Genomic DNA, 16,795 nt, shown 5'->3' with positions numbered 1-16,795 from the left:
ATGCAGCGGGAACTCAGCAGTTCAGCCCCTACTCTCCCACTCACGAGGGTCACCCTCTGGCATGTGACAGATGATGACTTCTGAATAAAGCATTTGGGTGACGAGGCTCATTACCTTATGAGGTAGCCCATTCTAATATTGGACATCTCTAACAAGTAAAAAGTGACTCCTTTGTTGTGAGCTAAAATGAGTTTCCATACATCTCCATAGATCATTTTGGTTCTCCACGGCCACACAAGGCTAAAGTGTCTGTTACAGATCAGTCCTTTAGTTGAAGGCAGCTCAGGTGCCCAGGCTTTCTCCAGGGGTGCCAACCTGGATTGACTTCCAGTTAATCTGATAAACGAATCTGCATTACTGTCAAACAGAGGGATAGAGAGGTGGGAAACATTTTGTCTATGGAGAGGCTACCATTTGGGGCCAAACTGGAACCGGGGAAGAGGTCTCTTGGGTGAGCAGGGCTCAGGACAGTGAGTCTTGAAAGACCCCATTCCCTAACCTCTGGCACAGAGTCACCTATCCAAAGTGATCCTGTGAACAGTAACCAGGTAGACCTAGGGAAGTTTCATGCATTTTCTCTCTATCTTGAGGGAAGAATTTGTTCTCTCTTACTCTATTCCACTAAATTCAATCAATAACTCTTCATAAATAATTTATTGTCATTAGGATCCTAAGTGCTGAAGACAAAAGGCCTAAACGGGCCCTCCGGACATGAACATTTTAGAAAGTTCCATTCTTAATGTTTTAAATCGGAAAAAAAATATATAAAGGGGCAAAGGACAGGATAAAACCACAGAGGACTCAGCATGGGGACCTCATTCTCCATGACTGAAGTGTCATAAGAAAAGGAAAGAGTTGGAGGAAGAATGATTCGGGAGGAGTCACTGCAAGAGATGATCCTCTTTCCAGCGCTGCATTTGGAAGGCTCAAGAGTGGCTGCTCTTCCTGAAGAAATATCGAAATGGGAAGAGAGAGCTGCAAGAATGAGAACAGAGTAGGCTGAGGCTCTATGAGGTCTCCTTCCCTTCTCCCCATTTCCCATTAGTGCTTCACTAGCTAGGGCATTTTTGCTCTGGGGAACCATTGAATGGAGATTCAAGACTGGAATAGCATTTGAAAAGGTACCCAAATTAGATTATACTCAGGAGGGGGAATAAAACAAAAGAATTGCAATGGGATGGCAGAGAGAGAGAGAGAGAGAGAGAGAGACATTTGCTAACTGTCCTCTGCAAACATAACCTAGATTCAGAGGGGAGAATGGAAATATTCTGTAACCAAATCATCTGAATGGCTCAAGTAAACTAAGAATAGACTTTGTTCAAATTAGTGTTTTTGTTTGTTTGTTTTGAGACGGAGTCTCACTCTGTCACCCAGGCTGGAGTGCAGTGGCATGATCTCGGCTCACTGCAAGCTCCACCTCCCGGGTTAAAGCAAGTCTCCTGCCTCAGCACCCCCTAGTAGCTGGGATTACAGGAACGTGCCATCTCACCCAGCTAATTTTATCTTATTTTATTTTTTTTAATCTCGGCTCACTGCAACGTCTACCTCTCAGGTTCAAGCAATTCTCCTGCCTCAGCCTCCCTCCCAAGTAGCTGGGATTACAGGAATGTGCCACCATGCCTGCCTAATTTTGTATTTTTAGTAGAAACGGGGTTTCACCATGTTGGCCAGGCTGGTCTTGAACTCCTGACCTCAAGTGATCCGCCTACCTCGGCCTCCCAAGGTACTGGGATTACAGGCATGAGCCACCACGCCTGGCCCAAGTTAATGTTTATGGAGCTTGGCTTTATCCTGGACACATCAGGGTGGAGGTGGGTTGTGTAAAAATAAGTAAGACGCAGTCTTTATTAAATGCACAATTAGGGCTTTTGTTCTCAATCTCATTTCCATTGTCTATCTTAGACATAAGTGAGAAGCCTCTGTGAGTAATCTGCTTTCTTTTCTATTCTAATTTCCCTGAAAGACTCAATGAGCTGCTCTGAGCTGGATCTCGAGTCTCATGGCCAGATAGAAGCTGTCTTACCTTAGAAACCCAACGAAGCCGCTGGCTGCTCGCTCCTTAGGTGGAGGTGTGTTGTGCTGCAGGGGTGGGACAACTGGCCCTGGCAGGCTGTGCCCCCACTCAGAATCTGTAAGGAAAACAATCAGGCAGGAGCAAGATGTTTGTCCATAGGCCGTTTTCATGTGAGTAGAAGGCAAAACACCCAGTATGAGCCAGAGGCAGTCTCACACCAAGAGTTCCTTAAAGCCAGGTGAATTGTTTGTTCTGACCTTCCCAATTTCATCTCAGCTCAGTAAGATGCTATTCTGACCTCAGAGTATTTTCAGTCAAGCTCCTGGGATATTTACACAGCTCAAGTTCCAGCCATGCACTCTGGCTGCTATGTCTTCACATAAAATGACAAGTTGTTGAAGGACTCACTTGCCTACATCCCTGTTTCTGTGATAACTGCAGTCCACATTGAATCCTCATGCTGGGTAAAAGATCAGCAAGTAGGGAGGGCAATAGCTTGACATGCATTCCCAGACCTTGCAAAGCATCCATTTGCAACTTCAATATTAACTCTAATGCCCCAAAGGGAAGAGATAATTCTCCAACAGTACAGAAAAGGGAAACACATCCCTCTCAACATTTCTATAAAGTTTATCACCTCACTTGGAAATGTTTTGAAATGGTCAGAGCATAACTTCACTATCAGAAGCAAAGGAAGGGCATGCACTGCCTCCCTTCACTATTTCTGGGAGCTGGGGGCTTCTATTACTCTAGGACAGGCCCCCCGACCAGAGTTTGGTTAACAAGCACCTCCACGGGAGCAAGGCACATTACCCACTGAGGGCACCCAGACTCAGCTCTGTGCTGCTCTACGTATCAGAGAACTACAAGGGAAAGGGTGATTATTAAAGCAGAATAAATGGAAATTTCCCAGGACCTACCTTGTTTCTGGACACCAGTGATATCAGAGGCCAGAGTCCCCTGCAATCCTTGTTGGGCTTTTCTTTCCCTGTTCTGTTTAAAAGAACACCAAGAAAAGTCTTAAACTTTACTCCTACACTGCATGGCAATCTGAATGCTATTTGCTGGTGAACTGATTTCACATTAGCACTAGGGCCTGGCTTCTGACTGCCTAGATAGGTTCTGTATTTCTTTCCATTTCTTTCCATAGGACTGTCCTTTTTTCTTTTTCTTTTTGAGACTGAATCTTGCTCTGTTGCCAGGCTGCAGTGCAGTGGTGCCATCTCGGCTCACTGTAAGCTCCGCCTCCTGGGTTCACGCCATTCTCCTGCCTCAGCCTCCTGAGTAGCTGGGACTACAGGCGCCCGCCACCATGCCCGGCTAATTTTTTGTATTTTTAGTAGAGACATGGTTTCACCATGTTAGCCAGGATGGTCTTGATCTCCTGACCTCATGATCTGCCCACCTCGGCCTCCCAAAGTGGTGGAATTATAGGCATGAGCCACCGCGCCCGGCCAGGACTTTCCTTTTTTCATTTCAACATCCTAACTATTGTCCCTCTAAAACCGTAAGATTTAAAAGCCAAGAATAAATCAAGGTGGGTTTAACTTATCATCCCATGTTACTGAGTGCCTACTCAGTAACATGAGGTTTCAGAAATCAGGAGGACCTTAAATTGACCTTGGAGAAATGTATACTCTATGGAGCAAATGGACATAAACTAAGTCAAGACAGTATGATGGCCGGGCATGGTGACTCATGCCTGTGTAATCGCAGCAATTTGGGAGGCCAAGACGCATGGATCATCCGAGGTCAGCAGTTCGAGACCAGCCTGGCCAACATGGTGAAACCCTGTCTCTACTAAAAATAGAAAAAATCAGCCAGGCGTGGTGGTGGGCTACTTTAATCTCAGCTACTCAGGAGGCTGAGGCAGGAGAATCGCTTGAACCCAGGAGGCAGGGTGAGCCAAGGTCGCGCCATTGCACTCCAGCCTGGGAGACAGAGCGAGACTCTGTCTCGGGAAAAAAAAAAAAAAAAAGAGTGTGATAAGACCAACGAATCCGTATAGAGTGCTGTGGTTGCTGAAAGGACATTAATGGAGCAGGTGGCGTTAGTCAAGGAAGGCTTCACAGGGGAAGTGATATTTGAATGGAGCCTTCATGGATGGATGGATGGATGAGTGGGATGTTGTCATAACGGGGGTGAGGAGGTGGTCAGTCACAGCAGGGCATTCCAGACAGGGACATGATGTATGAGGGCACAGTGCCATTAAAGAATAAATAGGATCAGCATGGCTAGAGCCAGGCATGGTAGAAACATGACTGTGGCATTAGCAGCTAGCATAATGTAACACAATCTTATTATTTCTCCATGTGCTGCTCCTTTATATAAATTTCTTTGTACTCTGAAGAGGACATTTTACAACCTGATTCCAGGCCCACAACATTTTCCAGTAAACACCCTGATAATCAGAAATATGGTTATTATATTTTCTTTGGGAATCTCTGCCACTGGATACTACTCTCTTCACCCAGTCTGAACCTAGGGGCTTTACCCAGCAATGATGGAGCTCCTCAAGCTGTTTTGCTGGTGAAGAGTTCTTTTTTTCTTTCTTTTGGGTGTGCAGTTCTGTGAATTTTTTTCCCATTTTTTAAAATTTATTTTTTATTTCAATAGGTTTTTGGGGAGCAGGTGGTGTCTGGTTACATGAATAAGTTTTTTTAGTGATGATTTCTGAGATTTTGGTGCACCCATCACCCAAGTAGTGTACACTATACCCAACGTATAGTCTTTTATCCCTCACCCCCTTCCCACTCTTTCCCCCAAGCCCCCAAAGCCCATTGTATCATTCTTAAGCCTTTACGTTCCCGTAGCTTAGCTCCCATGGCTAAGAGTTCTAGAGCAAGGGGCTGCAGACCGTAAAGGTAGGTTCTGGGAGGCAGAGGCATGGCAAGTCTCTAGAAAAGCTAGAACTAGCCCCCATCCTAAGAATAAACTTCGGGTTAGAATAGCAGCTATCTCTGAACTGAGCCTCTTCACAAACCGCTCAAATCCCAGACCACATGGGCAGCTACCTAAGTCATATTCCTATAAAAGCGACAGGGAACTCTGGGGAGGAAGGAGACCATTCTTACCTTTTCTATAGACGGTGGAGATGGAATTTAGGGGGCCAAGCTCTGGTTTCTGGCTTGAGGGAATGATTCTTACAAATTTAATGAAACTATGGTTCGGGGCTTTAATCCTGCTGCATACAGTAGCCCTAATGAAAGCATCTATTAAGGGTGGTCGGAGGAACAAGAGGGCAAAGGCCCTGGGACAGAGGTACAGCCTACCTCTGAACCAGGGAAGAGTCCCCTCATAAGACAGTGTAGCCTTTTTGTGATCTCCCAAAATCTTGAGAGATGTCTTCTCAAGAAAAAGTCATAAGGGAGGAAAAACATTATAGCTGGAATTCAGACTGAAGGTATCATCTGGGACCTCCATCAGAACATAATACTCTGAAAACCTGATGCAAGACTGTCCTCTGCATGTTCAGGGCCAGATCTGTTTAGAAGTGCAGTTCAAGCAGATATAGCAAAACAACAACAACAAAATGCGACGTGCAGTTAGTCTGTTTCATTTCTGGGTCATTCATCTGCTCCCTCCCATTTTTTTATCCTTCCAAAGTCTGGATCTCTAGATCTGGGACCTGAAGTAACAAAGGCAAGGGGGTTCGGCTCTTCCTTCCCATTCTCCCTAAACACTTCTTATGAAACAGAGGTACGTGTTGTATTCTTCTAAGCTTTCCCCACACAGGCTCCCAATGTGTTCAGACACGCACATGCACAGTGACTGTGATTCTACACCATAACTCCCTGCAAAGGGGGCAGAACATATTAAGCAATGGACCATAGGAGCAAATTCAATTTTTCCAGCTCAAGTGACTTATACTGAGAGTCACTGTGATCACTTTAATTTAGGAGAAATCATCTTCCTGGGAACAGGGTCCATGATGGGCCTTGAGTCAAAATCAATAAACATGTTCCTTTTACTAGAGTTTTTTCTAAATCCAGAATCAGGTTGAAAAGGTAATTATGTTGAGTAAGAAGCTGTGGGTACTGTTCTTGAGGGAGATGATGTGTCAAACTAAGAATAGGAAGATACGAAGTTAGAGAGCGAGGAAAATGTTCCTTTAATAGTAATTATCTTGGCTGTATAAAGTGTTTTTGTTCTCCAGAGCTTCAAGTACTCCTCATGTACTTTCCCATTTCTTTTTCTTACCATCCTAAAGGATGGGAGGCATAGAAGGGGTTGACCATCTGCCCAAAATCACTCAGTGGGCCAGCTGGCCACAGCACAACTGGGGCCCTGGACTCTGCCCCCGCACACAGAGGCAGAGGTATAAATCCCCAAAGATACACTCCTTCCCCAACTAAATTACAAGCTCCTAGAAAAAAGAAATCAGGGTTTACATATGTTTGTGTATGCCCCAGCACCCAACACAATGCCTTGTGAGCAGGAGACAGAGCAATCCCTTAGAAATGAAAATAACTTAATTTTTCTACTTAAAAATGTTTTAGAGAAGTCCTGTGATCTTGAAGGTAGTCTCAAGGCTTTTCATGATCCAGTCCATTCTGACTTTTCCAGTAACATTTCTCAGCACTGGACTTCAAGCTACTCTGGGAATCCTTCCCTCCTGGCCACTTTATGCTCCCTTTGTATCCTGTGCTTCCTTCTACCCCTGCACATGGCACATCTATCAGTAATTGTCTACCTAGCTGTACACTGCTGGTGTATCCCTGGTACTTGGCACATAGTAGACACTCAAAGAAAATTTGTTGAATGCATCCTGGGCAACATGGCAAAACTCCATCTCTACAAAAAATACAAAAATTAGTCAGGTGTGGTGACACATGCCAGTAGTCCTAGCTACTCCAGAGGCTGAAATGAGAGGATCGCTTGAGCCTGAGAGGTAGAGGTTGCAGTGAGCCGAGATTGCACCACTGCACTCCAGCCTGGGCAACAGAGTGTGACCCTGTCTCAAAAAAGAAAAAAAAAATTGTTGAATGAATGCATATGTAAATGTTTACTTGATAACTACTCATGTTATGGGTCCTGGGAAGGTGAAGAAAGTGAGTTGTTTGTGTTTGGATACTTAGGGTCAGAGCAACTTTGGAGACATAGAGAAAAAAAGGAAGGATCTTTAAGGCATGGATACCAGCTAACAGCTATTTAAAGAGGGGAGGAAAAGAAAAAGGTCACTATTTTAGAGAATATATACAAAAGAAGTCCTAAAATGGAGGAGGGGTACCAGATATATGAATATCTAAATGGGAAACATACCCTATAAATGAAATTTAATTCCATCAGGGGCCAACCCTTCACTGCTCTAGAAGTTTTCTCTTACCAGTTATCAGTGCTGATACATGCCTAGCTCATTTGTTAAAACTAGATGTTCCTAGACTCAGACCCCAGTATAGATGAAGGCGAAAAGTTTCCTAAAGGGAAAATTCTATACTGGATTCCACCTCAATCCTATATAGACATATTTTCTTATTTCAACTGCAGAGTACAAGTAGCTTTTTAAGCTGAAAAGAGAGGATTTTTTTTTTTTTTTTTTTTGAGTCTCGCTCTGTCACCCAGGCTACAGTGTAGTGGTGCGATCTCGGCTCACTGCCAGCTCTGCCTCCTGGGTTCACGCCATTCTCCTGCCTCAGCCTCCCCAGCAACTGGGACTACAGGCACCTGCCACCACGCCTGGCTAATGTTCTGTATTTTTTTTTAGTAGAGACAGGGTTTCACCGTCTTAGCCAGGATGGTCTCGATCTCCTGATCTCATGATCCACCGGCCTCGGCCTCCCAAAGTGCTAGGATTACAGGCATCAGCCACCGTGCCTGGCCTTTTTTTTTTTTTTTTTTTTTTGAGATGGAGTCTCACTCTGTTGCCAGGCTGGAGTGAAGTGGCACGATCTTGGCTCACTGCAACCTCCGCCTCCTGGGTTCAAGTGATTCTCCTGCCTCAGCCTCCCGAGTAGCTGGGATTACAGGCATTCACCACCACACTTGGCTAATAGTTTGTATTTTTAGTAGAGACTGGGTCTCACCAGGTTGGCCAGCCTGGTCTCGAACTCCTGACTTCAGGTGATTCGCCCGCCTCAGCCTCCCAAAGTGCTGGGATTACAGGCATGAGTCACCGTACCAGGCAAAGAGAGGACTTTTTAACAAAAAGATTCATCGATGCGTGTTATTATGCAGCCACTTTGGGATGTGCTGTGGCAAGGGCATAATAGTTGAGTGTTATTCTGCAGACGGTGAAACCCAAGAATGAGTTCAGTCAATTCAATCTGCATGAAAAACCAAGATGTGCTGGTAACCGGAATCCCGACTTGTAACAGCACAGGAATAGCTGACAGCCTCTAAGCCTCCATTTTAGTACTTACTCTCCTGGTTTCCATAGGGGGCTTCTTTTTGCTGGAGCCTTGGCTGGAAGTCCCTATCTTGGCCCTGAGGTGGGGGGAAAATATGCAGGGAATGTTACTGGCAGAGGCAATATCACTACATTCAAGCAAATGTGGCCCAAATGAGTATTTCAGCAGGTTGGCTATTTTTATACCACTCCTGGCTGGCAGAATAAATTGGGTGGCCAAATTTTCTTTGGGTGCTGCTTTACTTCACAGCAGAATCCCAGTTTGAGACACTTAGGGATCTGGGGTTTGAGAAAGTGAAAATGTGACTGACAGCACGTATCAGATTTTGAAATACTTGACTGTGCATCAAAACCCAGAGAAAGGGAAGATCTGAGACCTCACTTACATGGAAAATTCAGTCGAATGGAACACAACAAAGCTTCATACCTCCAAGTACCCTCACATTCCACCTGGCTTGAAAAGGAGCTCCCTATCTCTTCATCTACATGTGCATCTGGAGAGCATGGGGTCAGCTTCCTAGTCTACCTTACTTCTCCTATATGTCTAGGGATCCACAGTGTCCCAGGAAAAGGGTAGCTATTCTCTGTGGGCCTAGGGTGGAAGCATCTTGGGCTACGAAACAAACCACACCTTGGATTATTCCAGCAGCATTCTTATTAGCTTTCTAGGGTGCTAATAAGAATGACTGAATTGTCTTACTGACTCATTTTGTCGCTGATAGAGAACTGAAAGAAGAACATAAGTAGCCTCCACAGTAACAATATGTTAGGGATGGCTCAACATTCCCCCTAATATCACAGTACCCCACCCAGTGATTGATACATACCCTCTTGCAAACATTTACATTTTAGTCTGGACTGCCTCTTAAGGTTCCAAAAGCTAACTGCTCACTGGGTAAAATAGAATTATATTTTATTTGTTCTTATTCTTTCAAGAGTTTCCCTATGTTTTTGTATAATATTTTGAGACTTCATAAGTCTTTTGCCTTCTGGTGATATTACCATAGTAAGTATTATTGAATGTGCTGAATTCAATTGTTTAGATCGGGCTGTATTTCTTCTCAGCCTTCATCTTGAGAAGAAAAATCATACTTTGCTGAAAAAGGGACTATGTTCAAATTATATTGTAAATATTAACTTGCTCCCTTTCCTTAGTCCACCCACTGGAATAGGCAGATACTGATGAAGTCCTGAAAAAGAAAGTGACTCGCCCAAGGACAAGATCAACCAATGGTAATAGCTGGCAAAGCCTAATTAGGATGAAGGAGCGAGACTGTCTCCCCACACCACTGACCTGTCCAGCCCTGGCCTGCTGGGGGAGCTGGGCTCGTCCATGTGTTTTCGTTTCCTCATCACAGCTCCTACTGCTTTCTTCTCAGCTGGGACCTTCAGAGAGGAAGCAGATGCCTGTGACTCCTCCTTTCCAGAGTTGCTCCCAGTTCATGAAGGCACAGTGAAGAAAACTCCCCATCCTTAAACTGCCAAAGGCAACTTTTAACACCAGCTTTGCAAGTCAGAATAGACATTCTATTAGAGACATGGTCTCAGAAATCTAGCCAAGGGGGAAAATACTGTCTTATGTTTACAATTCTGATTGGATCTGGGCAGCAACTGAGGGGCAAAGTAAGAGGAAGAGGCAAGAGCAGGACTTTTTGGACAAAAGAAGGTGATAAAGGCAATTTTCATTTTGTACAGAAAAGGCAAACTTACCAACCCAAGAGGACTGTCACTTATTGGTTTCCCTACAATAGGAAATTTGAGTGTCATAATAAAATAATACTTTTTTTTTTTTTGGAGATTAAGTTGCCCAGACTGGAGTGCAGTGGTGTGATCTCGGCTCACTGCAACCTCCGCCTCTTGAGTTCAAGCGATTCTCCTCCCTCAGCCTCCCAAGTAGCTGGGACTACAGGCATGTGCCACTACACCTGGCTAATTTTTGCATTTTTAGTAGAGAGGGGGGTTTCACCACGTTGGCCAGGCTGGTCTCAAACTCCTGACCTCGGGTGATCCACCTGCCTTGGCCTCCCAAAGTGAGCCACCAGGCCTAACGATGATGCTGTTTTACCTGGATTTCTGGCTACTATTTATTTCTTGGAACTGACCCTAGACAAAGACTCCTCATGTGCCCTTCTCCCTTCTTCCTGGTACCATTTTCCCTAAAAATAGTGTCTTCAAACTCTCTTCCTCCCTTGTTTCAGAATGACTATAATCTATAAGCTAGAAGGGGTTTGAAAAGGGAGGGGACGATTCTTACTACAAAAGAGAAAAGTAGAACTTCAGCTACCTGTGACAAATGAAAAGGGGAGATATTTTGAGGCAAGGCCTTTGCACCCCTTTTCTTTTCTTTTTTCTTTTTTGAGACAGAGCTAGCTCTGTTGCCCAGGCGGGAGTACAGTGGTGTGATCTTGGCTCACCAGAACCTCTGCCTGCCAGATTCAAGCAATTCTCCTTCCTCAGCCTCCAGAGTAGCTGGGACTACAGGCATGCACCACCATGCCAGGCTACATCATATATATATATATGTGTGTGTGTATATATATATATATATGCACATCTTTTTTTCAGACAGAGTCTTGTTCTAGCGCCCAGGCTGGAGTACAGTGGCGTGATCTTGGCTCACTGCAATCTCTGCCTCCTGGGTTCAAGCAATTCTTCTGCTTCAGCTTCCTGAGTAGCTGGGATTACAGGCACGCACCACCATGCCTGGCTAACTTTTTTATTTTTAGTAGAGATGGGGTTTCACCATGTTGGTCAGGCTGGTCTTGAATTCCTGGCCTCAAGTGATCCTCCTGCCTTGGCCTCCCAAAGTACTGGGATTACAGGCATGAGCCACTGTGCCCAGCCTGCACCCCTTTTCAAATCAAAAGGGTAGGTGTTTACTTGTCCCTCAATCAGCAAAAATACCCATGGCCTTCAGAGAATAAAAATTTGGGCCAGGCACAGTGGTTCATGCCTGTAATTCCAGTGTTTTGGGAGGCCGAGGTGGGAGGATTGCTTGAGCCCAAGAGTTTGAGACCCGATGGTGCAATATAGTGAGACCCTGTCTCTACTAAAAAAAAAAAAAAAAATTAGCCGGAGATGGTCGTACACACCCACAGTCCTAGCTACTTGGGAAGCTGAGGGAGGAGGAACACTTGAGCCCAGGAATTAGAGGTTACGGTGAACTACGATCACACCACTGTACTCCAGCCTAGGTAACAGAGTGAGACTCTGTCTAAATAAAAATAAAATTGGGAGATACCTTTAAGACAGCTCTAAAGTGAAAATCATGGAATTTACTCTAATGGAAGGGTTTATATAATACTTATCTTTCATTCAGTGATTAAGTCAGGCTTTGTACTTTTCATCTACTATTATTTATTTAATCCTTTTAACAACTCAATGATATAGGTAGTAATATTATACTTCACAATTTCACAAGGGAGGCACAGAGAGATTAATTTATCTAACTTCACACAGCTGTTATGTGGCAGGGCCACCAGTATTTGAACTAGTCAATCTGGCCTGGAGCACATGATCCTGACCTGTGCACTGTATGGCTGGAGCCCAATCTGGTAGCCCATTTCACCATATCCAGCTGGCACTGCTAAACCATTTTCTTCTCTGCCATTCACATTCATATCATTCCACTTACCAGGTGACAGGTTTTCATGGAACCATTTCATCTCCACATATAGAGTAAAAACAAATGGGTAGGGGATCAAGATAATTTCTCCATGTTTGAATTTCAGGTGGGAAACTCTCTCCCATTTGCTTTTATCTGGAAAATGATGCTAAGGAGTAAGGAAAGACACCAGTATGGATTCCTAAGTACTATTTTAGGGAGAAACTCTCTCTCCTTCCCCTGACCTACCCTCCAAACTGCCTATGGTTTTGCTACTTTCATTTGAGTCTAAAATGTGGGCCGTAGCTCATTTCCAGCCAGAAAAGAAAGGATAGGCTGGGCGCGGTGGCTCACAGCTGTAATCCCAGCACTTTGGGAGGCGGAGGCGGGCGGATCACCTGAGGTCAGGAGTTCAAGACCAGTCTGGCCAACATGGTGAAACACTGCCTCTACTAAAAATACCAAAATTAGCCAGGCGTGATGGCACATACCTGTAATCCCAGCTACTCGAGAGGCTGAGGCAGGAGAATCGCTTGAACCTGGGAGGCTGAGGTTGCAGTGCGCCAAGATCACACCATTGCACTCCAGCCTGGGCAACAGAGCAAGACTCCATCTCAAAAAAAAAAAAGAAAAAAAAGGATACAGGGAAATACAATGAAGTGTTCTGTAGCAAAGGGCTGAAGATTGTCCAAGTTTCCCAAGACCACGCGGATAGAATCCTGAAAAACATATTTGAAATGACTTTAACATTGTTGAGTCTCAGCCAATCTTTGTTTATATTTGTCACTGCTAATCACATACCCTATATACTATCAAAACTGAACCATTTGCTGTTCCTTTAACATGTGTTCTGATTCTCCATTTCTTTTTCTTTTTTTTTTTTTTTTTGAGAGAGCCTTGCTTTGTGGCCCAGGCTGAAGTGCAGTTGCATGATCTCTGCTCACTGCAATCTCTGCCTCCTGGGCTCAAGTGATCCTCCCACCTCAACCTCCCCAGTAGCTGGGACTAAAGGCGTGCACCACCACACCCGTCTAATTTCTTTATTTTTTATAGAGATGTGGTTTCACCATGTTGCCCAGGATGGTCTTGAACTCCTAGGCTCAGGAGTTTCTTTCTTTTTTTTTTTTTTTGGAGACAAGGTTTCACTCTGTCGCCTAGGCTAGAGTGCAGTGACACAATCATAGCTCACTATGCTCTGCCCTCCTTGGTCTCCCAAAGTGCTGGGATTACAGGCGTGAGCCACTGCACCCATCCTACTTCTCCGTTTCTACACTTTTGCATAGAAAGGGAATTTCTCTTCCTGAAATGCCCTTTCCACCCATCAGCACTTGTCCAAATTCAACTATCCTTTAAGGCATAGTTCAAAAGTCATCTCCCCCAGAAAGCTTTCCCTGATTTACCAAGTTGTAATTAACTGTTAGTATCAAACTGAAAGGTAGTTAGCCTGGAGTCTTTACTACATTCCACATACAAATGTTTTATATTCCTTACTGGGAGATCTACTTGAAGTAGAATATACACCTGATTTATCTTAGTATCCCTTCTATGGTGTCTACTATCGTGAATAACGCATAACAAGTCTTCACTAAATGTACATTGAATGAATGAACAACACTGGTATTTACTGATATATAGTATTTTGCTTTTGTTTAAGTCAAACTTTTTTTTCCACTCACTTTAAATTTTAATCGATTAGTCCCTAATTAAGCTAATGCTTATTAGTCTACACTAATTAATTTGGCATCATAAAGACTACTAAATTTCTATAGGGAAAAAGTCTCAATTTCAGTCCCAGGCTTGTCATTTCACCCTAAGCTTCAGTGTTCTCATGTTTGGGTTCAAAGAAGATAGAAACTGTGGCCAGCACAGTGGCTCATGCCTGTCATCCCAGCACTCTGGGAGGCCAAGGCAGGTGGATTGCTTGAGCCCAGGAGTTCGAGACTGGCCTAGGCAACATGGCAAAACTCCATGTCTCCAAAAATACAAAAATGAGTTGGGTGTGGTGGCACACGCCAGTAGTCGTAGCTACTCAGGAGGCTGAGGTGGGAGGGTCACCTGAACCTGGGAGATCGAGGCTGCAGTGAGCTATGATTGCATCACGGCACTCTAGCCTAGCAACAGAGTGAAACCTTGTCTCAAAAAAAAAAAAAAAGAAATTGTGTCTTGTTTATCTTTGTATTCTCCATAGTAGCACAGTGTCTAGCTTATAATTATACTGGCTAATATTTATTGAGTAATTACTATGGGAAGTGTTTCTGTTTTTTGTTTTTTTTGAGACAGAATCTCATTATGTCACCCAGGCTGGAGTGCGGTGGCACAATCTTGGCTCACTGCAACCTCCACCTCCTGAGTTCAAGCAGTGCTCGTGCCTCAGCCTCCCAAGTAGCTAGGATTATAGGCACGCACCACCACACCCAGCTATTTTTTTGTATTTTTAGTAGAAATGGGGTTTCGCCATGTTGCCCAGGCTGGTGTCGAACACCTGAGCTCAGGCAATCCGCCGACCTTGGCCTCCCAAAGTGCTAGGATTACAGGCATGAGCGACCACGCCCAGCCTTTTGTTTGTTTTTGAGATGAAGTTTTGTTATTCTGCCCAGACTGGAGTATGGAGTGCAATGGCATGATCTCCACTCACTGCAACCTCTGCCTTCCGGGTTCAAGAGATTCTCCTGCCTCAGCCTCCCAAGTAGCTGGGATTACAGGTACCTGCCACCACACCTGACTAACTTTTATATTTTTGGTATAGATGGGGTTTCACTATGTTGGCCAGGCTGGTCACGAACTCCTAACCTCAGGTGATCCTCCTGCCTTGGCCTCCTAAAGCGCTGGGATGACAGGCGTGAGCCACCAAGCCCGGCTGTGTTTTTATACATATTAATTAATTTAACTCTCACAAAACCCCTGTGAGATAGGCAATTCTGTTATTCCCATTTTATAGACGAGGAAACAGACAAAGAGAAGTGAAAAAATGTAGTCTAGATTACATAACTAGAAATAGCGGGGCCAAGATCTGAACCAAGGTAGTAGGGTTCCAGAGCTCCTAGTCTTAACCCATAGGCTATCCTGCTTCTCAGTAAATGTTTTCCGGGGTTTTTTTGAGATGGAGTCTCACTCTGTTGTCCAGGCTGGAGTGCAGTGGTGCGATCTTGGCTCACTGCAACCTCCGCCTCCGAGGTTCAAGCAATTCTCCTGCCTCAGTCTCCTGAGTAGCTTGGACTACAGATACGTGCCACCACACCCAGCTAATTTTTGTATTTTTAGTAGAGATGGGGTTTTGCCATGTTGGCCAGGCTGGTCTTAAACTCCTGACTCCAGGTGATCCACCTGCCTTGGCCTCCCAAAGTGCTGGGATTAAAGGTGTGAGCCACAGTGCCTGGCTTCAGTGTTTTCTAAATGACGAAAACAGAATGATAACATCTGACCCCAAACTAGTGAGCATAAGAGAAAGACGCATATGCATATCAAATGCATCTTGGAAATATGACATATGGTGAATGTAAATGCTCTCATGCTACTAATTATTGAGCTACTGTGTGGCAGGCATTGCAGACATCTATTTCTAATCCTCAGTCTTGAAAGAGGCCTTCTTTATTAACCCCATTTGACAGGTAAGGAAACAGACTCAGAGAGGGTAGGTAATTTGCCCAAAGTCAAATTGTGAATGGCAGAACACTTCCCATAGTAATTACTCAATAAATATTAGCTATTATAATTAGAAGCTAGACACTATCCTAGTATGGACACTTCAAATCCAGGTTTGATTGGCTCTAAAGTCTGTATTCCCTCCTCTCTGTTACGCTTCCATGAGCTTTTCACTGCTCAGGTTAACTGAAACAAACTGAAATAAAGCCTACTCTGCCCATAATTAAAATAGGTAGAACAGCCGGGCGCAGTGGCTCACACTTGTAATCCCAACGCTTTGGGAGACTGAAGTGGGTGGATCATGAGGTCAAGAGATCAAGACCATCCTGGCCAACATGGTGAAACCCCATCTCTACTAAAAATACGAAAATTAGCTGGGCGTGGTGGTGCACGCTGGTAGTCCCAGCTACTTGGGAGGCTGAGACAGGAGAATCACTGGAACCCGGGAGGTGGAGGTTGCAGTGAGCCGAAATCGCGCCACTGCACTCCAGCCTGGTGACAGAGCAAAACTCCATCTCAAACAAAAACAAAAACCAGGTAGAACATTTTCTTGGTCCTATGTTAAAATAACTCATTCATAATGATGTCCTTGAGGGTCCTGCAAGATCCTAATATATCTTTTAACACTTAGCCAAAGAGGTACCTTCTTAAGGGTATGACTCAGTTTTGGTTTCACAGAGTTTTGTGTTTAAGTGTATTTAATTGCTTTGAAATGTGGAGGCATATGTCTTAAGAAATCACAATAGTCACAAATCACTGAATTGTGAAGTCAGAAGAGGAAAAGCTAGTTTAAACCTCTCATTTTCCAAATGAGGCAATTAAGATCCACGTTGATATATGATTTGCCAACGGTCACATAGCTAATTGGTGGCTACGCCAGAACTGGAATCCAGGGCCAAACCCGAGAACTCTAACTCCTTGTCCATTGCTTTCACCAATTTGTAAAGCTGACCACCTGCTCAGTGTTCTTTCTGTAGAAAAACCTAAAGCTAGAGGAACTGGGTAGAAAGGAATGAAAATGAAGTCGGAATAAGGCAATTGCAAATGTTTCCAATTAAAATGAATACACAGCAGCCTTGTCTGTGTATTTACAGTCGAGTTTCCTGAACGTCAAGTACCAGGCAGTGGTTGGGATGGTGGGTTTCCCAGAGCCCTGGAAGGAGGCAGTCCTCCGGAATCTTTCTCTATG

The 16,795-nt window shown here is 44.4% G+C and overlaps 3 protein-coding genes across 10 annotated transcripts in view; 2 read left to right on the top strand and 1 right to left on the bottom strand.

Moving 5' to 3' along the window:
• Positions 1–16,795, top strand: part of ARL2 (ADP ribosylation factor like GTPase 2) — a 218,820-nt gene that overhangs the window by 130,388 nt on the left and 71,637 nt on the right. The window lies entirely within an intron of this gene.
• Positions 1–16,795, top strand: part of LOC126935630 (reactive oxygen species modulator 1) — a 94,028-nt gene that overhangs the window by 20,278 nt on the left and 56,955 nt on the right. The gene's annotated exons all lie outside the window — the stretch shown is intronic.
• The window catches only part of MAJIN (membrane anchored junction protein), a 35,770-nt gene continuing 19,610 nt past the window's right edge, over positions 636–16,795 (bottom strand). For both annotated transcript variants that reach the window (XM_050757309.1, XM_050757310.1), the window contains 8 exons: positions 12,608–12,683; positions 11,995–12,120; positions 10,071–10,102; positions 9,655–9,746; positions 8,374–8,437; positions 2,935–3,007; positions 2,024–2,129; positions 636–975 (listed from right to left, as the gene is read on the bottom strand). In XM_050757309.1, coding sequence (XP_050613266.1) covers positions 927–975; positions 2,024–2,129; positions 2,935–3,007; positions 8,374–8,437; positions 9,655–9,746; positions 10,071–10,102; positions 11,995–12,120; positions 12,608–12,683 — 618 coding nt within the window. In that variant the 3' untranslated portion in view covers positions 636–926. The remainder of the gene's footprint in view (positions 976–2,023; positions 2,130–2,934; positions 3,008–8,373; positions 8,438–9,654; positions 9,747–10,070; positions 10,103–11,994; positions 12,121–12,607; positions 12,684–16,795) is intronic.

Source organism: Macaca thibetana, chromosome 14 (genome assembly GCF_024542745.1).
Source record: "Macaca thibetana thibetana isolate TM-01 chromosome 14, ASM2454274v1, whole genome shotgun sequence".
NCBI classification, from domain to species: Eukaryota; Metazoa; Chordata; class Mammalia; order Primates; family Cercopithecidae; genus Macaca; species Macaca thibetana.
Note: the sequence above shows the minus strand (reverse complement) of the source record. Positions and strands in the feature narration are given on the sequence as shown.